We start from the raw sequence: 21,217 nt of genomic DNA on the forward strand, positions 1-21,217 counted from the left end.
GCCCTGCCCCCCAAAGTCTGGGTTTCTCTGACTGGCCTCATGCATCTTCCCTCCCTTCGTCCCACTATTGGCTGCCCTACCTTCAGTCACCTGACTCTAACTGGACATCCCTCCCTTACCCCTCTAGCTCTCCATCTCCCACGCCTCCTTTAAGACTCTATTTAAAACTTAGTTCTGTGACCAAGCTTTTGCTCACCACGACTGCTGTCTCCTCCTTTGGCTCGACATCCATTTTGCTCTTGCACCTCTGTGAAGTACCTTTGGGCGTATTTACTGTGTGTGCAAGTTTTTCAATTATTTTTCATGTGACCCGAGAGAAGAAGGAAAGTGAAAGCAGTGTGAAGAACTTTTTTCCCTGTGTGTTGCTCACATTTCTGTTAAAGCACTGATCTTGTGTGGCAGAGTGGAGAATTAGCAGTTTTTGTGTTCAGTTCAAACAGATTGTGTACATGACATCTCGTATAATGGGATATATACACTTGTGTCCCTTTGCCATATGCAGTTCAATTTTAGCACAGTAGATGGAGCCAATTGTAAGCCTTTAGCTTGGAGAAGTTGATTAAAGAGATTTCAAAGCTGGCACAAGAGTTGAAGTTGGTTCTGAAAATAAATGAGACATATCTTTGTAGCCTTTTGCTAACTGTGTCAAGCCACAATTTTATTTTGTGGTTTAAACTTGTCTCTTCCCGATCTAATCACTGATACAGGCTTAAAATAAACAACCCCAGCACGTGACCTGCACACTAACAAAATAAAGACAGTACACTGTACATGAAACACAGCTTTTTATTCTCCAAATTCGCTGGCTGTGTGAAAGTTGCGATTGGTACCCCAGCAATTCTGTCCTGCCAACGATCACCAGGGTCATACTCTGAACATGTTCTGTTCTGCAGAGACTGCGGGAATAGTTTAATCTGGTGAAACCTCTGACTGTTCGAGTAGGTTTGCATCAAATCTCACCCTTTTGAGTGAGTCAGGCTGATTTGGGTACATCAAGGACTATGGGCTCAAAATTGGCCCACCCATTTTTTCGGTGCACTCACCGGAGATGCGCCACTTTTCTGCATTGAAAAGTGCTCCGAAAAAATTGCTCCCCACTTTGGCTGATGTCCAACCTCTCCCGGGTCTTCGCCCAGTGTGGCCAGTTGGGTCGGGGGCGGAGCCAGCGTCCTGCGCTGAAAACAGTGCCGGGATGACTTTTTTAAAATTTCAAAATATACTTTATTCGTATAAAAATTTGCACAATACATTGGAAGGCAGTTCAGTACATTTGGATGCGGTCAGCAATTCCATACAATACATTTGGATGCTAACGGCAGTTCCGTTCAATAGATTTGCTTGCTTTACATTTCGAGGTACATTTCAGTACAACTCAGGATACATTGTAATACATTCATCAAATTACTTTACTAGTGGCACTATACGGTACACGGAATGGGTGAGGGTACAGTTACCTTTCTTTGCAACATACATTACTAAACAGAACTTGCATTATACATGACACTACATAGGCTTTTTCAGATCATGGTGTTCTATGTATACAAAATGTTTACAAGTACAGCCCGAGGGGAGTTTTATACTGATTCCAGCCCCTGGGTTTATTGTGGTGGAAGGGCTTTAAACTGTGGCACTTCCCCACCGTGCCTTTGCGGCGACTGCACCAATTTTTAGTGCGTCCCTCAGCGCGTACTCCTGGATCTTGGATTGCGCCAGTCTGCAACATGCAGATGTGGGTATTTCTTTTCTCTGGAAGATCAGCAAGTTTCGGCAAGACCAAAGTGCATCTTTCACCGAGTTGATGACCATCCAGCAGCAGATGATGTCTGTCTCGGTATGTGTCCTTGGGAACAGCCCGAAGAGCACAGAGTCCTGTGTTACGGAGCTGCTTGGGATGAACCTCGACAGCAACCACTGCATCTCCATCCAGACCTGCCTTGCAAAGGGGCAATCCCAAAGGAGATGGATGACTGTCTCGTCCGCACCACAGCCAACGCGGGGGCAGAGTGCCGTGTCTCTGAAACCCCGGCTGTGCATGAAGGATCTGACGGGTAGGGCCCTCCTCACTGCCAACCAAGCTACGTCTTGGTGCTTGTGTGAAAGCTCTGGCGATGAGACGTTCTGCCAGACAAGTTCGACAGTCTGCTCAGGGAACCACCCAACAGGGTCCATCCACCCTCTTCTTCTTTCGTAGGGCGTCCAGGACCTTACGTGCCGACCACTGCTTTATGGCCTTGTGGCCAAAGGGGTTTTTTCTGAAAAATGTTTCCACGAAGGACAAGTGGACAGGCATGGTGCAACTGGTGGGGCAGGACATCTGCACATGCGCATAGGAGTGTGCGCGCATGTGCAGTAGCTCCTTACCCTCAGCGTGTGTTGCTGCAGTATGGGACCCGATCATCATCATCATCATCATCATCACACTGGCTACTGGTGCGTCCCGCCCCTATCCCAGGCCGAGTGGCCTACTGCACAGGCCGGCCCGCTACCTTCCTGGGCTGAAGATGAAGGGAGAGTAGGACTTCTATTTTTTTTTGGATATTTTGAAAAAATTATGTAAATATGTTTTGTCTCTTGTGAATAGTGGTGACCATTTATCAAGCCTATTTACCTGGTGCTGTTGTGAAAGAAGAACATAAATGACGGAGGAACACTGAGAGAATATCTTATTTATTGAAGTAGACTTTATTTAGATAATATGGGCTCAATTTTGGCCCAGTACAATCATTGAAAACAAATAGTTGTTTAAATTAGTTGAGATTAAGGCAGTTTAATTCAACTATCTTTTTTACTTTTTATTTTTGTAGTTTAAGCTTCCATGAATGCTTCTGTTGTATAGTAAATTAACTTTGAGAAGTTTGTCATATGATGTCGTGTATAGCTGTTTGGTCCTATTCACGTTCTTTAGTCATCATTAAGTTCTGCTGGCCTCCGATGTACCTACCTGTGCTAATTTCTTAACTCTCCAAGGATTTTCTGAAGTGGCCACATATGCTGGCCTAAGTAGATTTAGAGTAACTATTAGCTGGTCAAAGTGGCCTAAATGGCCAAAACTGGTGTAGGTGGCTGGTAATGCCCCCTTTTGAGAAAAACTAAACTAAATTAAAAAAAATCCTAACTAACTCACTTACACTGGTGCAAATTGAATGTGCAAAATGGGAATTTTTAAAATATTCCAGAAAACTCAAATTGCTCCAAAAAAAAAGAGCAACTCCTGGGCAATTTTGAGCCCAATGTCTCCACAGTGTGTGGTAACCACTGCAAATGCTATGCAGATTTAGGTGATAGTTTGATGAAAGTTGTTGGTCTTCATTCAGTGCATATTGGCAACAACTTGTATTTATATAGCGCATTTAATGTCCCAAGGCACTTCACAGAGAATCTGAGATTTAAAAATTTGACACCGAGCTGGCTGCATAAGTAGAAATTAGCGCCGATGGTAGGTTTTAAGGAGTGTCTTGAAGGAGGAAAGAGAGGCGGAGAGGTTTAGGCAGAGAGTTCCAGAGCTTGGAGCCGAGGCAACAGAAGACTGATGGTTCAACCACCAATGGTTGAGCGATTTATAATCAGGGATACTCAAGAGGGCAGAATTAGAGGAGCACAGACACCTTGGGGGTTGGGGTGGGGTGTTGTGGGGCTAGAGATGAGATAGGGAGGGGCGAGGCCATGGAGGGATTTGAGAATAAGGTTGAAAATTTTAAAATTGAGACATTGCTTTGTTAAGTTTCAAGTTAGGTAATGATTCAAACTCCATCAGAAATATTTTGAAGATAGTGTACCAGCACCCATCAATTTACTCTGAAGTGTTTTTATTAATGACCTGAAATGATACTGACTAATAGGCTTACAGTTCTATTATGGGCTAATACCTCTTTTGTGTGTACATGCTAAATCGTATGTGTGCTGAGTGCACATTGCAGGTCCCAATTTTTAAAGTGGAAAATTATGTGGATTTTTGTGGATTTTATTGCAAATTCCAGAAGGCGTCAGTTTTTATGAATCCTCCACACTCTGGAGAGGACGGGAATGGGACTGGGTAGTCAAGATGGGTAAAATGTCAACTGTGCTTAAGCATAATTCATTCAGGCAGAAGATTCCTTTATTTTACAATGCAAGGCAGTGTGGAATGATCAAGGTCACGGGGTCAGTTCTACTCATTGTCTTTGCAAGGTTAAATTGAGATGATTTAATCAACACTGAAACTTCATAGAATCCAACTGTAAGTGATTCCAGGATTTTTGTCTCCACTTGCCTGCTGGAAGTCCACTGATCATTACATGTGAAGAACTTGCTGATATCACTCTTAGTTACTTTTTATCCACCTTGTGTACCTCTATAAGGTTACTTCTTGGTCACCCCATCTCCAGGCTGAACTGCCCAAGTTTCTGAAGGTGCAGTTAGTCTCATGGACTAGCTTTGATTGTCTAAAGGGGTCCGAGAGGAATTTTCCAGATTTTTCATTCCCTAATTGACTTGGGTTTTAATCTATCTTTTGTCTCTCCCAGCAGATTGCATGGTTTTTGCATTGGGTGGGGGGGGGGCGGGGGGTGTATGTATTGTGATGTACAAGGCACCCTGGATGGGCCAGTGTGTCTTTTCCTGTTAGTTATTGCTGTACATTTGTATAAAAGTGCAAATTGAGAGTTTTGAGGGGGTTTGGGGGCGGGGGAGGGGGGGGGGGAGAGAGAGAGAGAGAGTTCACTTTGGGGAAAATCCTATGTTAGAATGGCGGGGGGGGAAGAATTGAGGGAGGGCAATATCACTCCACTCAATATTAACTGTGCATGATTCAGGCTTCTCCCACATTTGTTCATACTTCATTCATCTCAAACGAGGGATCAGTTCTGTGGCTCTTCTCTGGATGCCCGAGAGCTCAAATGTCTGTCCCTTGTAAATACGTGACGAGGACCTGACACACTACCGCAGGTAGAATCATAGTCTAATACAACAGACAAGGCCATTTGGCCCATCGTATCTGTGCTGGCTCTTCGAAAGAGCTATTCAATTAGTCCCATTCCCCCGCTCTTTCCCCATAGCCCTGTAAATTTTTCCTATTTCAACTATTTATCAATTTCCTTTTGAAAGTTATTGAATCTGCTGCCACCGCCCTTTTAAGGCAGCACATTCCAGATCATTGTAAGGGGCTGCATAATTTTTTTTTCTCAATGTCGCCACTGGTTCTTTTGGCAATTACATTGAATCTGTGTCCTCTGTTTACTGACCCTTCTGCCACTGGAAACAGTATCTCCTTGCATAAGAATATAAGAAATAGGAGCTGGAATTGGCCATTTGGCCCACCGAGCTTGCAGTTCAATAAAATCATGGCTGAACTTCTACATCAACTCCACTTTCCCGCCCTATCCCCAAATCCCATAGTGCCCAAGAATCTATCGATCTCGGTCTTGAATATACTCGTCAACTGAGCATCCACAGCCCTCTGGAGCAGAGAATTGCAAAGATTCACAACCCGCTGAGTGAAAAACTTTCTCCTCATCTCAGTCCAAAATAGTTGACCCCTTACCCAGAGACTGTGCCCCTAGTTCTAGGCTCTCCATCTAGGGAAACACCTTCTCTGCATCCACCCTGTCAAGCCCTCTCAGAATCTTGTATGTTTCAATGAGATCACCTCTCATTCTTCTAAAATCCAGAGACTATACCCATTCTGCTCAATCTCCCCTCATAGGACAGCTCTCTCATCACAGGAATCAATCTAGTGAACTTTTGTTGCAACCCTCTAATGCAAGTATATACTTCCTTGGGTAGGGAGACCAAAACTGTAAACAATACTCCAGGTGTAGTCTCAACAAAGCCCTATTTAGTTGCAGCAAGACTTCCTTGTTCTTGTACTCCAACCCCCTTACAATAAAGGCTAATATACCATTTGACTTCCTAATTGCTTGCTGTAACTGCATGTTAACTTTCTGTGATTCATGTACAAGGATTGCAAATCCCTCAATACCAACATTTACCAGTCCCTCACCTTTTTTAAAAAAAAATTCTGCTTTTCCATTCTTCCTGTCAAAGTGGATAATTTCACACTTAACCGGTCTCGATCCCTTTGCAGCCTCTTTGCATCCTCCTCACAGCCTACTTTCCCACCTCACTTTGCAGCATCAGAAAACTTGGTTACATTAAACTTGATCCCCTCATCTAAGTCATTGATATAAATTGTGAATAGCTGGGGCCCAAGCACTGATCCTGGCGGCAGTCCACCAGTTCCACCAGTCCCCTCTGCCGTCCTGAAAATGATCTGTTTATTCTTGCTTGCTGTTTTCTGTCCATTAACCAATCCTCAATTCTTGCTGATATATTGCCTCAATCCCATCAGCCCAAATCTTGTGTAACAACCTCCTGTGTGGCAACTTATTGAATGCCTTCTGAAAATCCAAATATACTACATCCTCTGGTTCAACCTTATCTACCCTACTAGTTACACCCTCAAATATCTCATAGATTTTTCAAACACTATTTCCCTTTCATAAAACCATGTTGAATCCACCTAATCATATTGTGATTTTCTAAGGGCTCAATTTTCCCCAATGTCGCTTTTTGACGTATTGCCAGAGTTACGTCCGCTTTTCTTTCCCCAACTGTTCCACAAAAAAAAGGAGCAAGATTCCTCATTCTATTTTTTGAAACTGGCGCCGCGTAGCCTGTCCTTTAGCTTCGGGGGGTGGAGCCTAATGTCTGCGCTGAAAAAAACGATGTTGTCCCTTCTGCGCATGCGCGAGGAAAAAAAGGATGTTTTTGACATGATTGCTATGGGCACGCATGCCCAGTACAACTCCCGGTCTGCATTCGGCCATTTTTAAAGAGCTAGTTGTGTGTGAGAACTTTAATTCTCAGTGGAAAAATCAGAGCTGCAATACAAAATGCAACGCGGTGCAAGGACCAAGAATTTCTTACAGGATAAAGTGGAGGAATTAATTACTGTGATTGAGGGCAGATGGCACGAGCTGGACGCCAGCAGAGGTCACATAAAAGTTCCACCAAAGGAAATGAAGAAACGCTGGAACCAACTTGCAAAAGATTACTGTGCAATGGTGACCACCCCGAGTACTGAAAGCCAGTGCAAAAAGAAGTTAGTGTAAGTAACATTTTCATTTATTCAATGGAATTGTAAATGTGACCAACTGTATATGTCCCACCCAGAAGAAAGAAACCCTCTCTCAAAAGTTATGTTTTCATCTTTGCAGAGGAAAGTGGTATACAACAAACGAGAAAGAACTCTAACAGGAGGAGGCCCAGCAAATCTGCAGCCATTGACACCCTTGGAAGAGAGGGTCGCTGCTTTGATAGGTCCTGCCTGGAGAAAAGCAGCCACCACTGCACAAGCTGGACCCACGCTTGAGGGAGAGGGTACATCCTGCAAATTCCTCAGTCTGGCTTTGCTAAATGTTAAGTACTGCGCGGGCTAGGCATGCTTCGGTTCATGGGGATGTCTCCGTCAGCTACTCTTCAGTTGATGCAATGTACTATCTTTCATCGTGGTCCTTCAAATCAGCCTGCTCATGCCACCCTGCTCCCTCCTCTGCTGCTAACCATTTTTCTGTTCATGTTGTGTTTTTCAGAACTTGAGGCCAACCCTGACGAGGCGGAAGAGGAAAACATCTTTCAATCCCATCTTCCAGACCAAGAGCATGGGGGTGAGGGGAGGGGATGGGGATGGATCAAGGCCCCACTGTTGTACTCACCCTGGAGGAGGTGCAGGTGCTGCCCCTTGAGGTGCCAGGCCCTTCCTTGAGTGTTTGAGTATTGGTGGGACATTCCATGGTTTCCCACCGTTCGAGGCTGGGGATTCCAGTGGGGTACAGCGAGGCACACCCAGGGCCCCACCGTCCGATGCTGCGGGTCCCAGTGGGATGCAGCGAGCCACACCGAGGGTGAGGAGAGGAAGGAGAGCTCGACGGCGCTCTCCTGAGGTGCAGGATCTAACTGATGTGGTTCAGATGATGGCAATGAGTGCGGAGAGCTTTGACGTTACCCGATCACTCCTGGACGCCATCAGTGGGGTGGGTGATGAGGTATCAGGACTGTCTGGAGAAGTAACAACACTCTTATGAGAAATGGGAACACTGTCCAGGAACGTGAGGGAGGGAATCTCTCAGTCAGCTGAAACAATGTCGGTGCACATGAGGGAGGGAATGTTGCAGGTGGCTGATGCGCTGTCAGGGCACACGAGGGAGGGAATGTCGGAGTTAGCTGCTGCAATAAGGAAACACGCCCAGACCCCGCGTCCATTGACAGAATCAACTGCCACTCCCACTCCAACCCCCAGATCTGTCGCCCCCCCCCGCAACAAGAAGTGTGCATTACCTGAGATGCTCAAAAGAATAAGCTTGGTACCAACCCGAGAAATGCTGTGCCACTGCCTGTGGGCAGGGGTGGAGTCAACAAGACCAAGTGCAGCGGGTGGTCTTGGAATAAGGTGGAGGAGAGATGGGTGCAGCTTTTCTTTGCTGCTTGTGGTGTTATTATTGTTACTGTTCTCAAATTAAAAGATTTTTGTGATTTATGTAAATTTACAAGTTTAAAAGTTTGTAAGTGATCGTAACTGAAAACTGTAAAGATTGATACAAGAATAATTTTAGTTAAGTACAAACAAATATTTGTTAAACTTTTGAATAAAATATATTTTACATTATAACTGAATCATTTCCATCATTTGTTCCATTAACACAACACAACATTACGGAGCAGGTCCAAACAGTAAACATAGTTGCCTCTGAGCCTTCAGGCAGCAAAGCGTTCATGGATGAGCTGCTTGCGCAAGGCTTGAGCAATCGTTAAAGGGGCACGACAGCTTGCTCCGCCGTCGTGCTCGGGTTCAGGTAGTTGCATGTCGTCGTCGTCGTCGTCTCCTCTTCCTCTTCCTCCTCCTCGTTATGCAGCTCACAACAGTGAACTGACCGACAATTGCAAGTAGCCTCCTGAATGGTCCAATGGTCTTCTCTATTATGCTGCGCGTCGCATTGTGAGACATGTTGTATTCCCGGTCAGCTTCCGTCCGTGTTACGCGTAGGGGCATCATGAGCCAGGTGGCGAGGCTGTACCCTTTGTCTCGCAGTCGCCAGCTCTGCTCTTCTAGCTGCTGCTAAAACATGGCAGATATAACGCGTGTAGGATGAACACATCATGGGTACTCCCAGGGCAACTTGCATCAACTGACATGATGCGATGCTTGTCGTCACATACAAGCTGCACGTGAATGGAATGGTGCTCGCAAGGCGATGTGGGTACAATCAATGCAACCCTGTACCTTTTGGGAAGCCAACAATTCTTGAGAAGCCACAGCTCTTTCACGCATTGCCTGGGCGGCCATGAGGAACTTTATGTTCCTCACTTTCATTACACCCTTGGTTCCCCACAATTTTCGATATGTTCTGTGTTCTCTCCTGGGAAGGCAGACACACAATATTTAATGACTGCCATTTCCTTATTCCCCATTATAATTTCTCCTGTCTCTACCTTTTAGGGACCAATGTTTACTTGCACTAATCTCTTGCTTTTTATATACTCGTAAAAGCTCAATCTTTTGTAATTTTGAACACCTCTATCAAATCTCCCTTTGACATAAGAACTTAAAAATAGGAGCAGGAGTATGCCATACGGCCCCTCGAGCTTGCTCCGCCATTTAATACTATCATGGCTGGTCCGATCATTGACTCGGGTCCACTTCCCTGCCCGCTCTCCATAATCCCATATTCCCTTATCGTTTAAGAAACTGTCTCTTTCTGTCTTAAATTTATTCAATGTCCTGGCTTCCACAGCTCTGAGGCAGCGAATTCCACAGATCCACAACTCTCTAAGAGAAGAAATTTCTCCTAATCTCTGTTTTAAATGGGTGGCCCCTTATTCGAAGATTATGCCCCCTAGTTCTAGTCTCCCCCATCAGTGGAAACATCCTCTCTGCATCAACCTTGTCAAGCACCCTCATAATTCTATATGTTTCGATACGATCACCTCTCATTCATCTGAATTCCAATGAGTAGAGGCCCAACCTACTCAACCTTTCCTCATAAGTCAACCCCCTCATCTTTGGAATCAACCTTGTGAACCTTCTCTGAACTGTCTCCAAAGCAAGTATATCCTTTCTTAAATATGGAAACCTTCACCATGAGAACAATCCTAACTTCTCCTATCTCTCCACATAACTGAAGTCCCTCATCCCTGATATCATCGTGGTAAACCTTCTCTCTACCCTCTCCTAGGCTTTGACATCCCTCCTAAAGTATGGTGCCCAGATTATACAACTACTCCAGCTGAGGCCTAACCAGTGATTTGTAAAGGTTTAGCATGACTTCCTTGTTTTTGTATTCAATGCCCCTATTTATGAAATCAAGTGTCCCACACTCTTTCTTAACTGCCTTATCAACTTGTCTTGTCACCTTCAAAGATTTGTGAATATCCACTTCCTGGTCCCTCTGCTCTGGCATCTCCCTCAAAATAGAACCATTTAGATTGTTGTTCCTCCCAAAGTGCCAAGTTTGTTACTTCACACTTATCTACATTCAGTTGCATCTGCCATGTGTATGCCCATTTCACTCATCTGCCTATGTCCTTGAAGTCTGCCAAGTTTGTTACTTCACACTTATCTACATTCAATTGCATCTGCCATGTGTATGCCCATTTCACTCATCTGCCTATGTCCTCTTGAAGTCTGCTGCTATCCTGCTCACTATTTACCACGTTGCCAAGTTTTGTATCATCTGCAAACTTCACAACTACTCCTTATACCCCTATCCTGGTAATTTATAAACATCAAGAAAAGCGTTGCTCCCAATACTGACTCTGGGGGAATCCCACTGCACACTGCTCTTCAGTCAGAAAAATATCCGTTCACCACTGCTCTCTGCCTCCTATCCCTTAGCCAGTTACGTATTGAAGTTACCACCGTCCCTTTATTCCCATGTGCTTCTATTTTCTGCATAAGTCTGTTAGGTGGCATTTTTTCAAATGCCTTTTGAAAGTACAATATCTACTGCACTACCTTGATCAGCCCTTTGTTACTTCATCAAAGGACTCAATCAGGTTCGTCAGACACAATTTGCCTTCAACAAACCTGTGCTGGCTGTCCCTTACTAACCCATGCTTCTCCAAGTGAGAATTAATGTTGTCTTTGACAGTGGGCTCTGGTAGTTTTCACACCATTCACTTTATACTGATTGGCCTGTCGTTACTAGGTTTATCCCTCTTTTAAATTGGAATGTAACATTTGCAATCCTCCAGTCCCCTGGCACCACTCCCAGATCCAAGGAAAATTGTAAGATTGTGGTCAGAGCTTCTGCTATCTCCACCCTTTGTTCCCTCAGCAACCGAGGATGCATCCCATCTGGACTGGGTGACTTGTTAACTTTGAGTGATGCTAACCTATTTGGCTCCTCCTTTCTATCTCTCTTAATATTATGATTACTATTAACCCAGGTGTTCTCCCACTGAAACACACTCCACTTGCCGTTATTCATTCCCTAGAACTAGATCCAGCACAACTTCCTTCTTCGTTGGGCTAGAAACAGACTGATTAAGTTCTCCTGTACATATTTTAGGAATTCTTCAACCTCTCTACCCTTTACACTCTCTCCCGCTCCTGCACCCCCCCCCTCAACCAAGTCTCTGTTGGGGTAATTGGAGTCCCCTATTGTTGCTGCTCTATTATTTTTACATTGCTCTGTGATTTGCTCCTCTATATCCTTTATTACTATTTGGTGTTCTAAAGTAAACACCCAGCAATGTAACAGCTCCTTTTCTGTGCTTTGAATCTATTTGTTTAGAGTTAGTCTTTGAACCTTCTAGTATACCGTCCCCACTGTAGAACTGTAATATCATCCTTGATTAATACTGCCACCTGTCTCCCCTTTGTTTTTTTCCTTCCCGATCCCTCCTGAATAAATTGTAGCCAGGAATGTTTAGTTCCCATTCCTGCCCATGTATAAACCAGGTCTCTGTTACAGCCACTGTATCAAAACCCATCTGGTAACTTGTGTCTGCAGCTCATCAATATTATTTCTAACACTCCCTCATTAACACGCATGCATTCCAACACCATGCTAGTCTGCTTTGTTTTTTTTCCTCCATTTAATGCCTGCTCTTCCTACATTATTCTTTATTCTGTTGCTGTTTGTCCCTCCTAGTTTTCTACGCACCTTGTCTCTCCACTCTGCTATGTCCTGGTTCCCCATTCCCTTCCAAATTAGTTTAAACCCTCCCCCATAGCACTAATTAATCTTGTGAGGACAGGTGCAACTCATCTTGCCCCAGAACTGATCCCAATGCCCCAGCAATCTGAAGCCCTCCTTCTTGGACCACTTCTCCAGCCTTGCATTCACCTGCACTATCTTCCTGTTTCTGTACTCACTGGCATGTGACACTGGGAGTTATCCAGAGATTACCACCTTTTGAGGTCTTGTTCTTTAATCTTATCCTAGCTCCTGAAACTGTGCCTGTAGGACTCCGGGGTGGATTGGAAACTTAAAACAGCCCTGGAAAATATTCTGCTAGCGGCCCATGTCGCCCAGCCAACATTTTGATTGATCATTTTATGAAATGTATTTGTAAATACTGCTTACTGTACAATTGCAGTTACCAGTACTGCTTATTTACAAAGCAACTGAAAACATTAATTAAACAAAAATAGAACCAAATACATACATCAAACTGAAAATCAGTATGACTTTATCTGAAAAGAATAACAATGCAAATGTCAGGTTATTGCAGATATAGCTCCTTGCATAAGTGAACTTTTCAATGATATTATCAATGATTGCATCAGAGTCTATACAATGTTGTAATAGTTTAATAGTTGTTAAACAAAGAAAATGCTGCATCCGACTTGCAACGTGAACATTGACCTGTGCCACAGGGCTGATTAATCTGTGAGCTGCAGAAATAGATGATTAAAGCTGATTGTTTTGCAAATGATGGATGGAGACTGGCAGAAAGGCTCCTTGACCCCGATATTGGCGGCCTTACCGCCTGCTGCCGGCGAGTTTTGCTGCCGTTTTCCTCTTTTGCCCATTTTCCACTTGGGCTGGAGCGGGCCGAGAGGGGACTAACACTGGGAACCGCCCGCTGATGTCCTCTGGTGGCCAAGTAGCGTAAGTGGCCTCCCGCCCATCGAGCTGCCAGATTGGTGCGGGCGGGAATCGGTGCCAGCAGGGGGAGGACCACAGCGTGGAGGCTGTTCTAACCCTGACGGTAGGTGTGAAGAAGGGGAAAAAAAGGTTCGTGAAAATATTTCAAAAACATTTTTTACAGCGACTTATCTGGATGGGGTCCTCTGAAGGTGTTCCGGTGTTTTTTTTTTGTTTCCTATGATTTTTATTTGCAGGCCTTCCACCCGACTTGGGCGGCAAGAGCTTTTGCTGCTGAGTTTGAGAGCTCCGCCCAGATTGATGGCGTAAGCTGTTGTTTGGCCGCCGGGCAGTACTGCCACCGCTTTTAGAGAAATCTTCTAGGCAAATTACTACCCAGTCTCTCAGCGGTCCTTTGGGCGGGCCTTGGCCTTCACCAATTTCGGCCCTCTTGTAACTGAGCCAAATGAAATGATTATACACCAATGACTTCTAATGTTAAGTCTGAACATTCAGCTTTGCCCGACGCTCTGACCATCATTTTCCAATCCTCTCTAGCGACAGGTATGGTGCTGGAAAACTGCTAATGTTGTACCGTTGTTTAAAAAGGGATCGATCGAGTAATTACAGGCCAGTCAGCCTCACCTCGGTGGTGGGAAAATTATTGAAAAAATTCTGAGGGACAGGATAAATCTTCATTTAGAAAGACACGGATTAATCAAGGATAGTTAGCATGGATTTGTTGAAGGAAAGGTGTATTTGACTAATTTTGATTGAATTTTTTTGCGGAGGTAACCAAGAGGGTCGATGAGGGTCGTGCGTTTGATGTGCGTATGGATTTCAGCAAGGCTTTTGATAAGGTCCCACATGGCAGACTGCTCACGAAAGTAAAAGCCCATGGGATCCAGGACAAAGTGGCAAGATGGATCCAACATTGGCTGAGGCAGGAAGCAAAGGGTAATGGTCGATAGGTGCTTTTGTGACTGGAAGGCTGTTCCAGTGGGGTTCCACAGGGCTCAGTACTGGGTCCCGTGCTTTTTGTGGTATATATCAATGATTTAGACTTGAATGTAGGGGATATGATTAAGAAATGTCCAGATGATACAAAAATTGGTCATGTAGTTGAAGAAGAAAGCTGTAGACTGCAGGAAGATATCAATAGACTGGTCAGGTTGGCAAATGGAATTCAATCCAGAGAAGTGTGAGATAATGCATTTGGGGAGGCGAACAACGAAAGGGAATACACAATAAATGGTAGGACACAGAAGTGTAAAGGAACACAGGGACCTTGGAGTGCATGTCCACAGATCCCTGAAGGTAGCAGGCCAGGTAGATAAAGTGGTTAAGAAGACATTCAGAATACTTGCCTTTATTAGCTAAGGCATAGAATATAAGAACAGGTGGGTTATGCTTGAACTGTATAAAACACTAGGCCACAACTAGAGTACTGCGTGCAGTTCTGGTCAACACATTACAGGAAAGATAATGATTGCACTCGAGAGGGTACAGAGGAGATTTACGAGGATGTTGTCTGGACTGGAGAATTTTAGTTATGAGGAAAGATTGGATAGGCTGGGGTTGTTTTCTTTGGAACAGAGGAGACCTTATTGAGGTGTATAAAATTATGAGGGGCCCAGGTAGAGTGGATAAGAGGATCTATTTCCCTTGGCAGAGGGGGTCAATAACCAGGGGCCGTAGATTTAAAGTAATTGGTCAAAGAATTAGAGGGGAGTTAAGGAGAACCTTTTTCACCCAGAGGGTGGTGGGGGTCTGGAACTCACTGCCTGAAAGAGGCAGGAACCTTCATAATATTTAAAAAGTACTTGGATATGCAATTGAATTGCCGTAAGCTGTGGGATTGGGCTGGATAGCTCTTTGTCGACCAGCACGGATACAATGGGTCAAATGACCTCCTTCCGTGCTGTAAATTTCTATGATTTCCCTGAAGCTTGGTTTTATTACACACTCAATGCATCTCCCTTACAAAACCCAGTTGCTTCTAACTCACTGAAGTCAAAATTGACACATCTCGTACATCTTTAGCCACCCATACGCCTTCCTTGCTCTTAACTACATCAACAGAAAGGAGATAGCCAAAAACCATTTTTCTGAACAAGCAAGGTCACTGAAGTCATCAGCAACTCTGCTTGTTAAGACAGGACGGCGGGAATAGAATACCGCACAGTTCTTCGTTAGATTCAAGTTTGGTAACAATTTTTGAGATTTATGAGAGACTTTGCCGCTTGGTTACAGGGTTGGTTTAGGATGCAATCAGCACGTGCAAATCAGTTTTATTAATGTAAAAACGTTTCCCCCCCCCCAAGATGTTTTGGCACACACTCTGTTTTTAAATGTATAATATAGTTTTATTGGATTTTAGATTTTGTGCAAATCATTCAGCTCCCCCACTTTCTTTTATTAAAAAAAAGGAAATTGATTGCAAGGGGTGAACTGTTTGCGGAAAATTGCAGGTTGCAGTTGCCTTCCTCTCTGCATGTGCTTTATCCCGAGCAGGACAGACAAGGGATTGAGTCTGGGATTGTTTAAACCATTTCCTAGCAACTGTGCATACCCTGAACAAGCTTCTGACTGCTGAGGAAGGATACAAAGACATTCACAGATCTGACTGCATGCTGCTGCTCTGCCTTGACAACTTTCTGCCTGTCTAGACACTGGCTCAGTCCTCTGAACTGCACCACAAAGCAAAGTATAATTGCATCCAGGAAAGAGCTGAAAGCACAACTAAATAAAATATTAATAGTACACGATTAATACTTGTGTTAATTTTTTTTTAAGTGTAGCTATTTTCCAGTCTTTATGGGCTATTTTTACACATGTTCGCTGCTAGGACCACAAAGAAAGTCAGGTTGGGAACTTGGGATGGGTTTACAACCAGTTTTAACCAAGATTTACTTTGTGTAATGAGCATAAATTTTGAAGATGTGAGCAGACATGTCTACATACAAAAGAATTATAAGGACGATTGTTGGGATAAGGTGGGCGGTGCCAGTGATGTGACATTAATTTATCTCCCGGCCTTGACTCAGGGTGATTGTTCCAACTTCATTTTCTGGCACCTACTCCAAGCATGCGCAAAGAAACAGGACTGCCTGAATAGCCCTGAAACTTTGTGATAAAACTGCTCAGTCGGTCGTCAATCTCATCTGATAGCCTACATGTAGCTCCGGTCGGCCTGCAGACTCGCCATCAACCTCTGGAAGGACCACAACCCTTTTCCTGCCCATGTCATTGGTTCCAACACGGACCATGATTTCTGGTTGTTCCACTTCCCCTTGTAGAATGTCTTGCATCCATTCAGTGCTATCCCTTTCTGTTTTGATTTTAACTTTTTATACCTTTAGTAATGCAGGGAGCTCAAGTTTTGGATGTCTTTCCTTTCCTCCGTGTGTGAATGTGTCTAGTATGTACCTGATCTATCTCCTCTTTGCTTATTTACTGTGTTGGCTGTTAGCTGCCAGTCTTTGATTCCAATCCACCTGGATCAGATCCACTTTACAACTCACTGAAATTAGCCCTCCTCCATTTGATTATTTTCACATTTGATTTTTCCTTGTGCTTTTCCATTACTTCCCGAAATCTAGTCTGACCAGATCACAATACAGTTTGAGCATGTGGTCTGACTTGGACTTTATTGCTTTGGCTATGTAATTCACGTTTTTGCTGTGTTTGCTGATCCACAGTGATTGGGCATTTTGAATGTGAAGTCCACGGAAGCCCTTCGATGGTGTTCAACTTCATCTTTAGCTATTTCAACACCATTCATGGAGAATTCAGACTGGTTATCCTGTTCTGCATCAGAGTGACTAATGCCAACATTCCTGAAGCTGCACAGAAGCATTCTGTGCATAAGTGTTAGCTTTCAGAAGCTGATGGAAACACTAATTCAACTTTAAAATTTTAATTTTATTTTTGCCTCAGTTCAGTAGCAGCAATCTCACTCTCTTCCCCACCCCCTCCCCTCCTTTCTGTCTCACCAATCTCTGGGAAGTCCGCGAGAACAAACGAAAAACCCACTGGAACTGTGCATGTGCAACTACTTTGTTTTGTTAGCAGCAGTCGCGTTCTGTCCACATGTGGTAATTAACACTTGTCCATAGTAACAGAATCTGTTGCACCCACTTATTTTGTTGAAATAATTTAGTAGTTCTGGAGTTTGCCCCTGAGCTTCAGCTATCCCCGATAGTTTGGTATCAAAAGTGAATTTGACTAGTTTGCTTGAGTTTCTGAATCCAAATCATGAATATAAATTCGAAGTAGTAGGAATTCCAGCACTGATCCCTGGAGCACCCAATTGGGCAACCTTTTTATGTTAGCTGCTAATGTTTTCTCGTATTGATTGACTTTATTAAAATGCTGATTGACACCTCACAATTATTAACAAATTACCGCACCTCTTGGATATACCAGAACCAAAACTCCCTTCTGACAAAGTAATTATTTTGAAATGCCATTTCCTAATTTGTGCCTTCAGCACAAGTGTCTAAATTAATATTTTGTGATAAATGAATATAATTGGGACCTTGCCTTGCGTCACTGCATACATAATATTAGAGACTGTGGGTGAGGTTAGGGGTGAACAATGAGAATGTGTGCAGTGTCTTCACAGCAACATGCGAGTGTTGAAACTGGAAAACAGGCCAGTATGAAGTCAATCAAGGAATCTTCATTCACCATCTCAGGTTCACACTAACTATGTTGTATTGCAATCATATACAAGGTGTTTTTTTTGTATACATTATTACCTCAGTAGTGAAAAACAGTTCCATCAAGACAAGAGATTTCTGTCTTGGGGAGAGGTTGGAAGGACTTTCTCATTGGCTCAGTGGGTGTATGCATAAGCTCTGGAGATACTTGATGGTCATTGTTAAAGAGTTTTTGTGTTGTGATATAATGCGCAGTTCAGAGCATTAGTATTTCCCAACACACACACTAATACTTTATGTGCTATGTTTTTGTAATGATTAGTCCCAAGGCTAAGTTTATTTAAAACAATAAGTAATCAAAAACTACTGGGTCAAATGAGCAAGTTTATTTTAAAATCTTACTTTTGTTAATAAAATGAAATTAACACTGTGTATACAATATCTTTTTGTGCTTTTCAATCTTGAAGTTCATTTTGCAAGCAGTGAGTACAAAGTTAATTGAACCTTGTATATATTGACAAATTGAGCACTGTATTGTGTACAAATGTAAAGTTGGCATTTTGTTTTTCCTTCAATAGGATATGGACATGGAAATTGACTTCAGTTTGGAATTCATGTCTTGGGATTATGATCCTTGGAGACTAACATGCAGCTCGTATCCAGGTATCTGTTTCGCATCATTTACAGTGATTACAATTGCGTAATATTTTAATTTATTTGAGTAGCCTGGGTGAAAGGCTGTCCAGAATACCACCGTGTGAAAAAAGCAGAGAAATGGTTATCCGAGGCTGACAAAGTTGAGGGCGGACACTAGAATCTGGGTATAAATCTACAGTCCTTAAATCTTGATCTTAGACGTGCGACGGTCTGGAACAAAACTGTGATAATGTTTGTACGCATCTGCACTGATGAGTGATTGGCATGATTTAGAAGCATGGTTTAGTACTGCATCGAAGTGTCAGTCTGGATTATCTGTTCCAGTCTTTAGAGTGGGGCTTGACAACCTCTGGGCTCTGAGGTGAGAGTGCTATCACTGAGCCAAGCCGGACACCAGTGAATACATTTTCTACCTGTCATACTTCGAATTGTAGATGAGATTAAATATGTATTATTTGTATCCTGTCTGGTGAGAAAAGACCGCCAATATTCATGTCTTGACCAAAATGTTGTGTTACTTCTGATCTATATTTCAATTGAAAGAATTCTATATATTTATCATTCATTAATTTAGTTCTCTCACCGTATTGTTGGGCACGAGCTGAAAACTTGGGTGGGATGAGTGATGTGCAAAGTTATAAATATGTTCATGTGCATGATGTGTGTGTTTGTCTTCCTGTGTAGATACACAGATGAAGTCCGAGCCTCTGTCTCCAGCTTCCAGCTGTTCAGTGCCTTCTCCTTCTGCAGATTTGAATTTGCAGCATGTAAGCAATTTCTCCATTTATTGGTCCTAACCTTTGCTTTTGGCAGCCAAAACGAATAATCACAAAACCACAACATTACATTATTAAAGCTTCCTTCGCATCTGCAGGAATGCTTGCTGTAACCGGCGGTTTGTGTAGTTACACCCCTGAACTGTCAAATGATGTGCAATCGTTGCAGATCCTTGTAAACCGCTTTCCTTAAATGATGAGATGAAAAGAAAAACCAAGTGCCAGTTGTGTGAAATAAAACTGTAATATGCGGCAAGCCAGTAGGAACGGAGGGAGGCCATTTAGCCTATCGAGCCTGGTCCACCATTCTATTAGATCATGGCGATCTGTATCTTACTCCAGCTACCTGCCTTGGTTCTGTAACCCTTAATGCCCTTGCCTAACAAAAACCTAGCAATCTCAGTTTTTAAATTCTGAATGACCTAGCCTCAACGGCTTTTTGGGGAAAAGAGTTCCAGATTTCTGTTCCCCTTTGTGTGAAGAAGTGCTTCCTGGCCTCATCCCTGAATGGCCCAGCTCTAATCTTCTTATGCCCCTTTGTTCTGGACTCTCCCATTGGAGGAAAAAGTTTCTCTCTACCTATCAAATCCTTAAATCATCATGAATACATCAATTAGATTCCTACTTAATGTTCTATCCTCAAGGGAATACAAGTCTACTCTCGACAATCTGTCCTCATAATTTAACTCTTTTAGCTCCCATATCATTCTGGTGGATCTGCACAAGGCCAATATATTCTTCCAGAGGTGCGGTGCCCAGAATTAAACACAGTACTACGGATGAGGTCTAACCCCAGAGCTTTATATAATCATAATATAACTTCTGTCCCTTTGTATTCCAGCTCCCTTGAGATAAAGGCCAACATTCCATTAGTCTTTTTGATTTATTTTTTTGTATGTGTCTACTACAAATTTATTGATTTAAAAAAAAAACTGACCCCTAAACCTCTCTGCTCCTCCACAGTTCCCAGCTTCTTACTATTTAGAAAATACTCTGATTTATCTTTCTTAGGTCCGAAGTGGATAACCTCACACTTCCCCACATTGAACTCCATCTGCCACAGTTTTGTCCACTCACCTAATCTGTCAATGTCCTTTTGCAACCTTCTGCTTCCATCTGCACTATTTACTGTGCCATCTAACTTAGTGTCGTCTGTAAACTTGGTTATATGGCTCCCTATTCCTTCATCGAAGTGATTTATATATATCTCGTGAAAAGCTGAAGTCCTTGTACAGACCCATGGGGACACCACTAGTCATAGCCTGTCAATTTGAGTACATAGCCATTATCCCTATTCTCTGTCTCCTATCTCCTCACCAATTCCCTTCCCATGTCAATAGGTTGCCTCCAATTGCATGCACCCTCATTTTCGTTAAGTTTATTGGCCCAAGTTTCGAGCCGTGCCTAGAACGGCGCAGGTCCCGACCTGGACGCCCGTTTTTCGCGCCACAAAGTGCGCCTGAAAAAAACCTCCAGATTCTCCACCTCCCTGCAGGGGGCGCAGCGCAGCAGGAGCTGTAGGGGGCGGAGCCACGTCCCTGCGCTGAAAACAGTGCCGGGACCTCTGCACATGCGCGCAACAGTGGGCACGCATGTGCAGTGGCTCCAGGTGCCCGAAACTGTGTGGGAGGGGCTGAAGCATACAGCCCCTAGCCCTGGCCGACTGGCCTCACTGGGGCTGCGTGAATAAGGCTCCTCCCACGGCCAGCTCCTGCTTCCTCCCGACCCAACTCGACTCCCGCTTCCCGCCCCCGGACTGAACCTGACCCCGACCCGACTCCCACTCCACCCCCACGCCCCGGACCCGACCCGACCCTCCGGACTGGACCCGACCCGACTCCTGCTCTCCCCCCCCACCCCCACCCCCCTGCCCCCGCCTCCGGACCGGACCTGACACTGACACCGACCCGACTCCTGCTCCCCCCCCCCCCCGGTCCCGACACCGACCCGACTCCCGCTTCCCGCCCCGCCTCCGGACCCGACACCAACCCTGACCCGACTCCCGCTCCCCCCCCCGCCCCCGGACTGGATCCGACCTGAGCTCCCTTCCCCC

General features: G+C 44.2%; 1 protein-coding gene across 1 annotated transcript in view; it reads left to right on the forward strand.

Moving 5' to 3' along the window:
* Window positions 1-21,217, forward strand: part of LOC139269165 (cyclic AMP-dependent transcription factor ATF-6 alpha-like) — a 686,031-nt gene that overhangs the window by 35,515 nt on the left and 629,299 nt on the right. Inside the window, exons 3-4 of the mRNA XM_070888266.1 lie at window positions 18,310-18,394; window positions 19,073-19,155. Of these exons, the coding sequence (XP_070744367.1) occupies window positions 18,310-18,394; window positions 19,073-19,155 (168 nt within the window). The remainder of the gene's footprint in view (window positions 1-18,309; window positions 18,395-19,072; window positions 19,156-21,217) is intronic.

This window comes from Pristiophorus japonicus, chromosome 8 (genome assembly GCF_044704955.1).
Source record: "Pristiophorus japonicus isolate sPriJap1 chromosome 8, sPriJap1.hap1, whole genome shotgun sequence".
Lineage (NCBI taxonomy): Eukaryota > Metazoa > Chordata > Chondrichthyes > Pristiophoridae > Pristiophorus > Pristiophorus japonicus.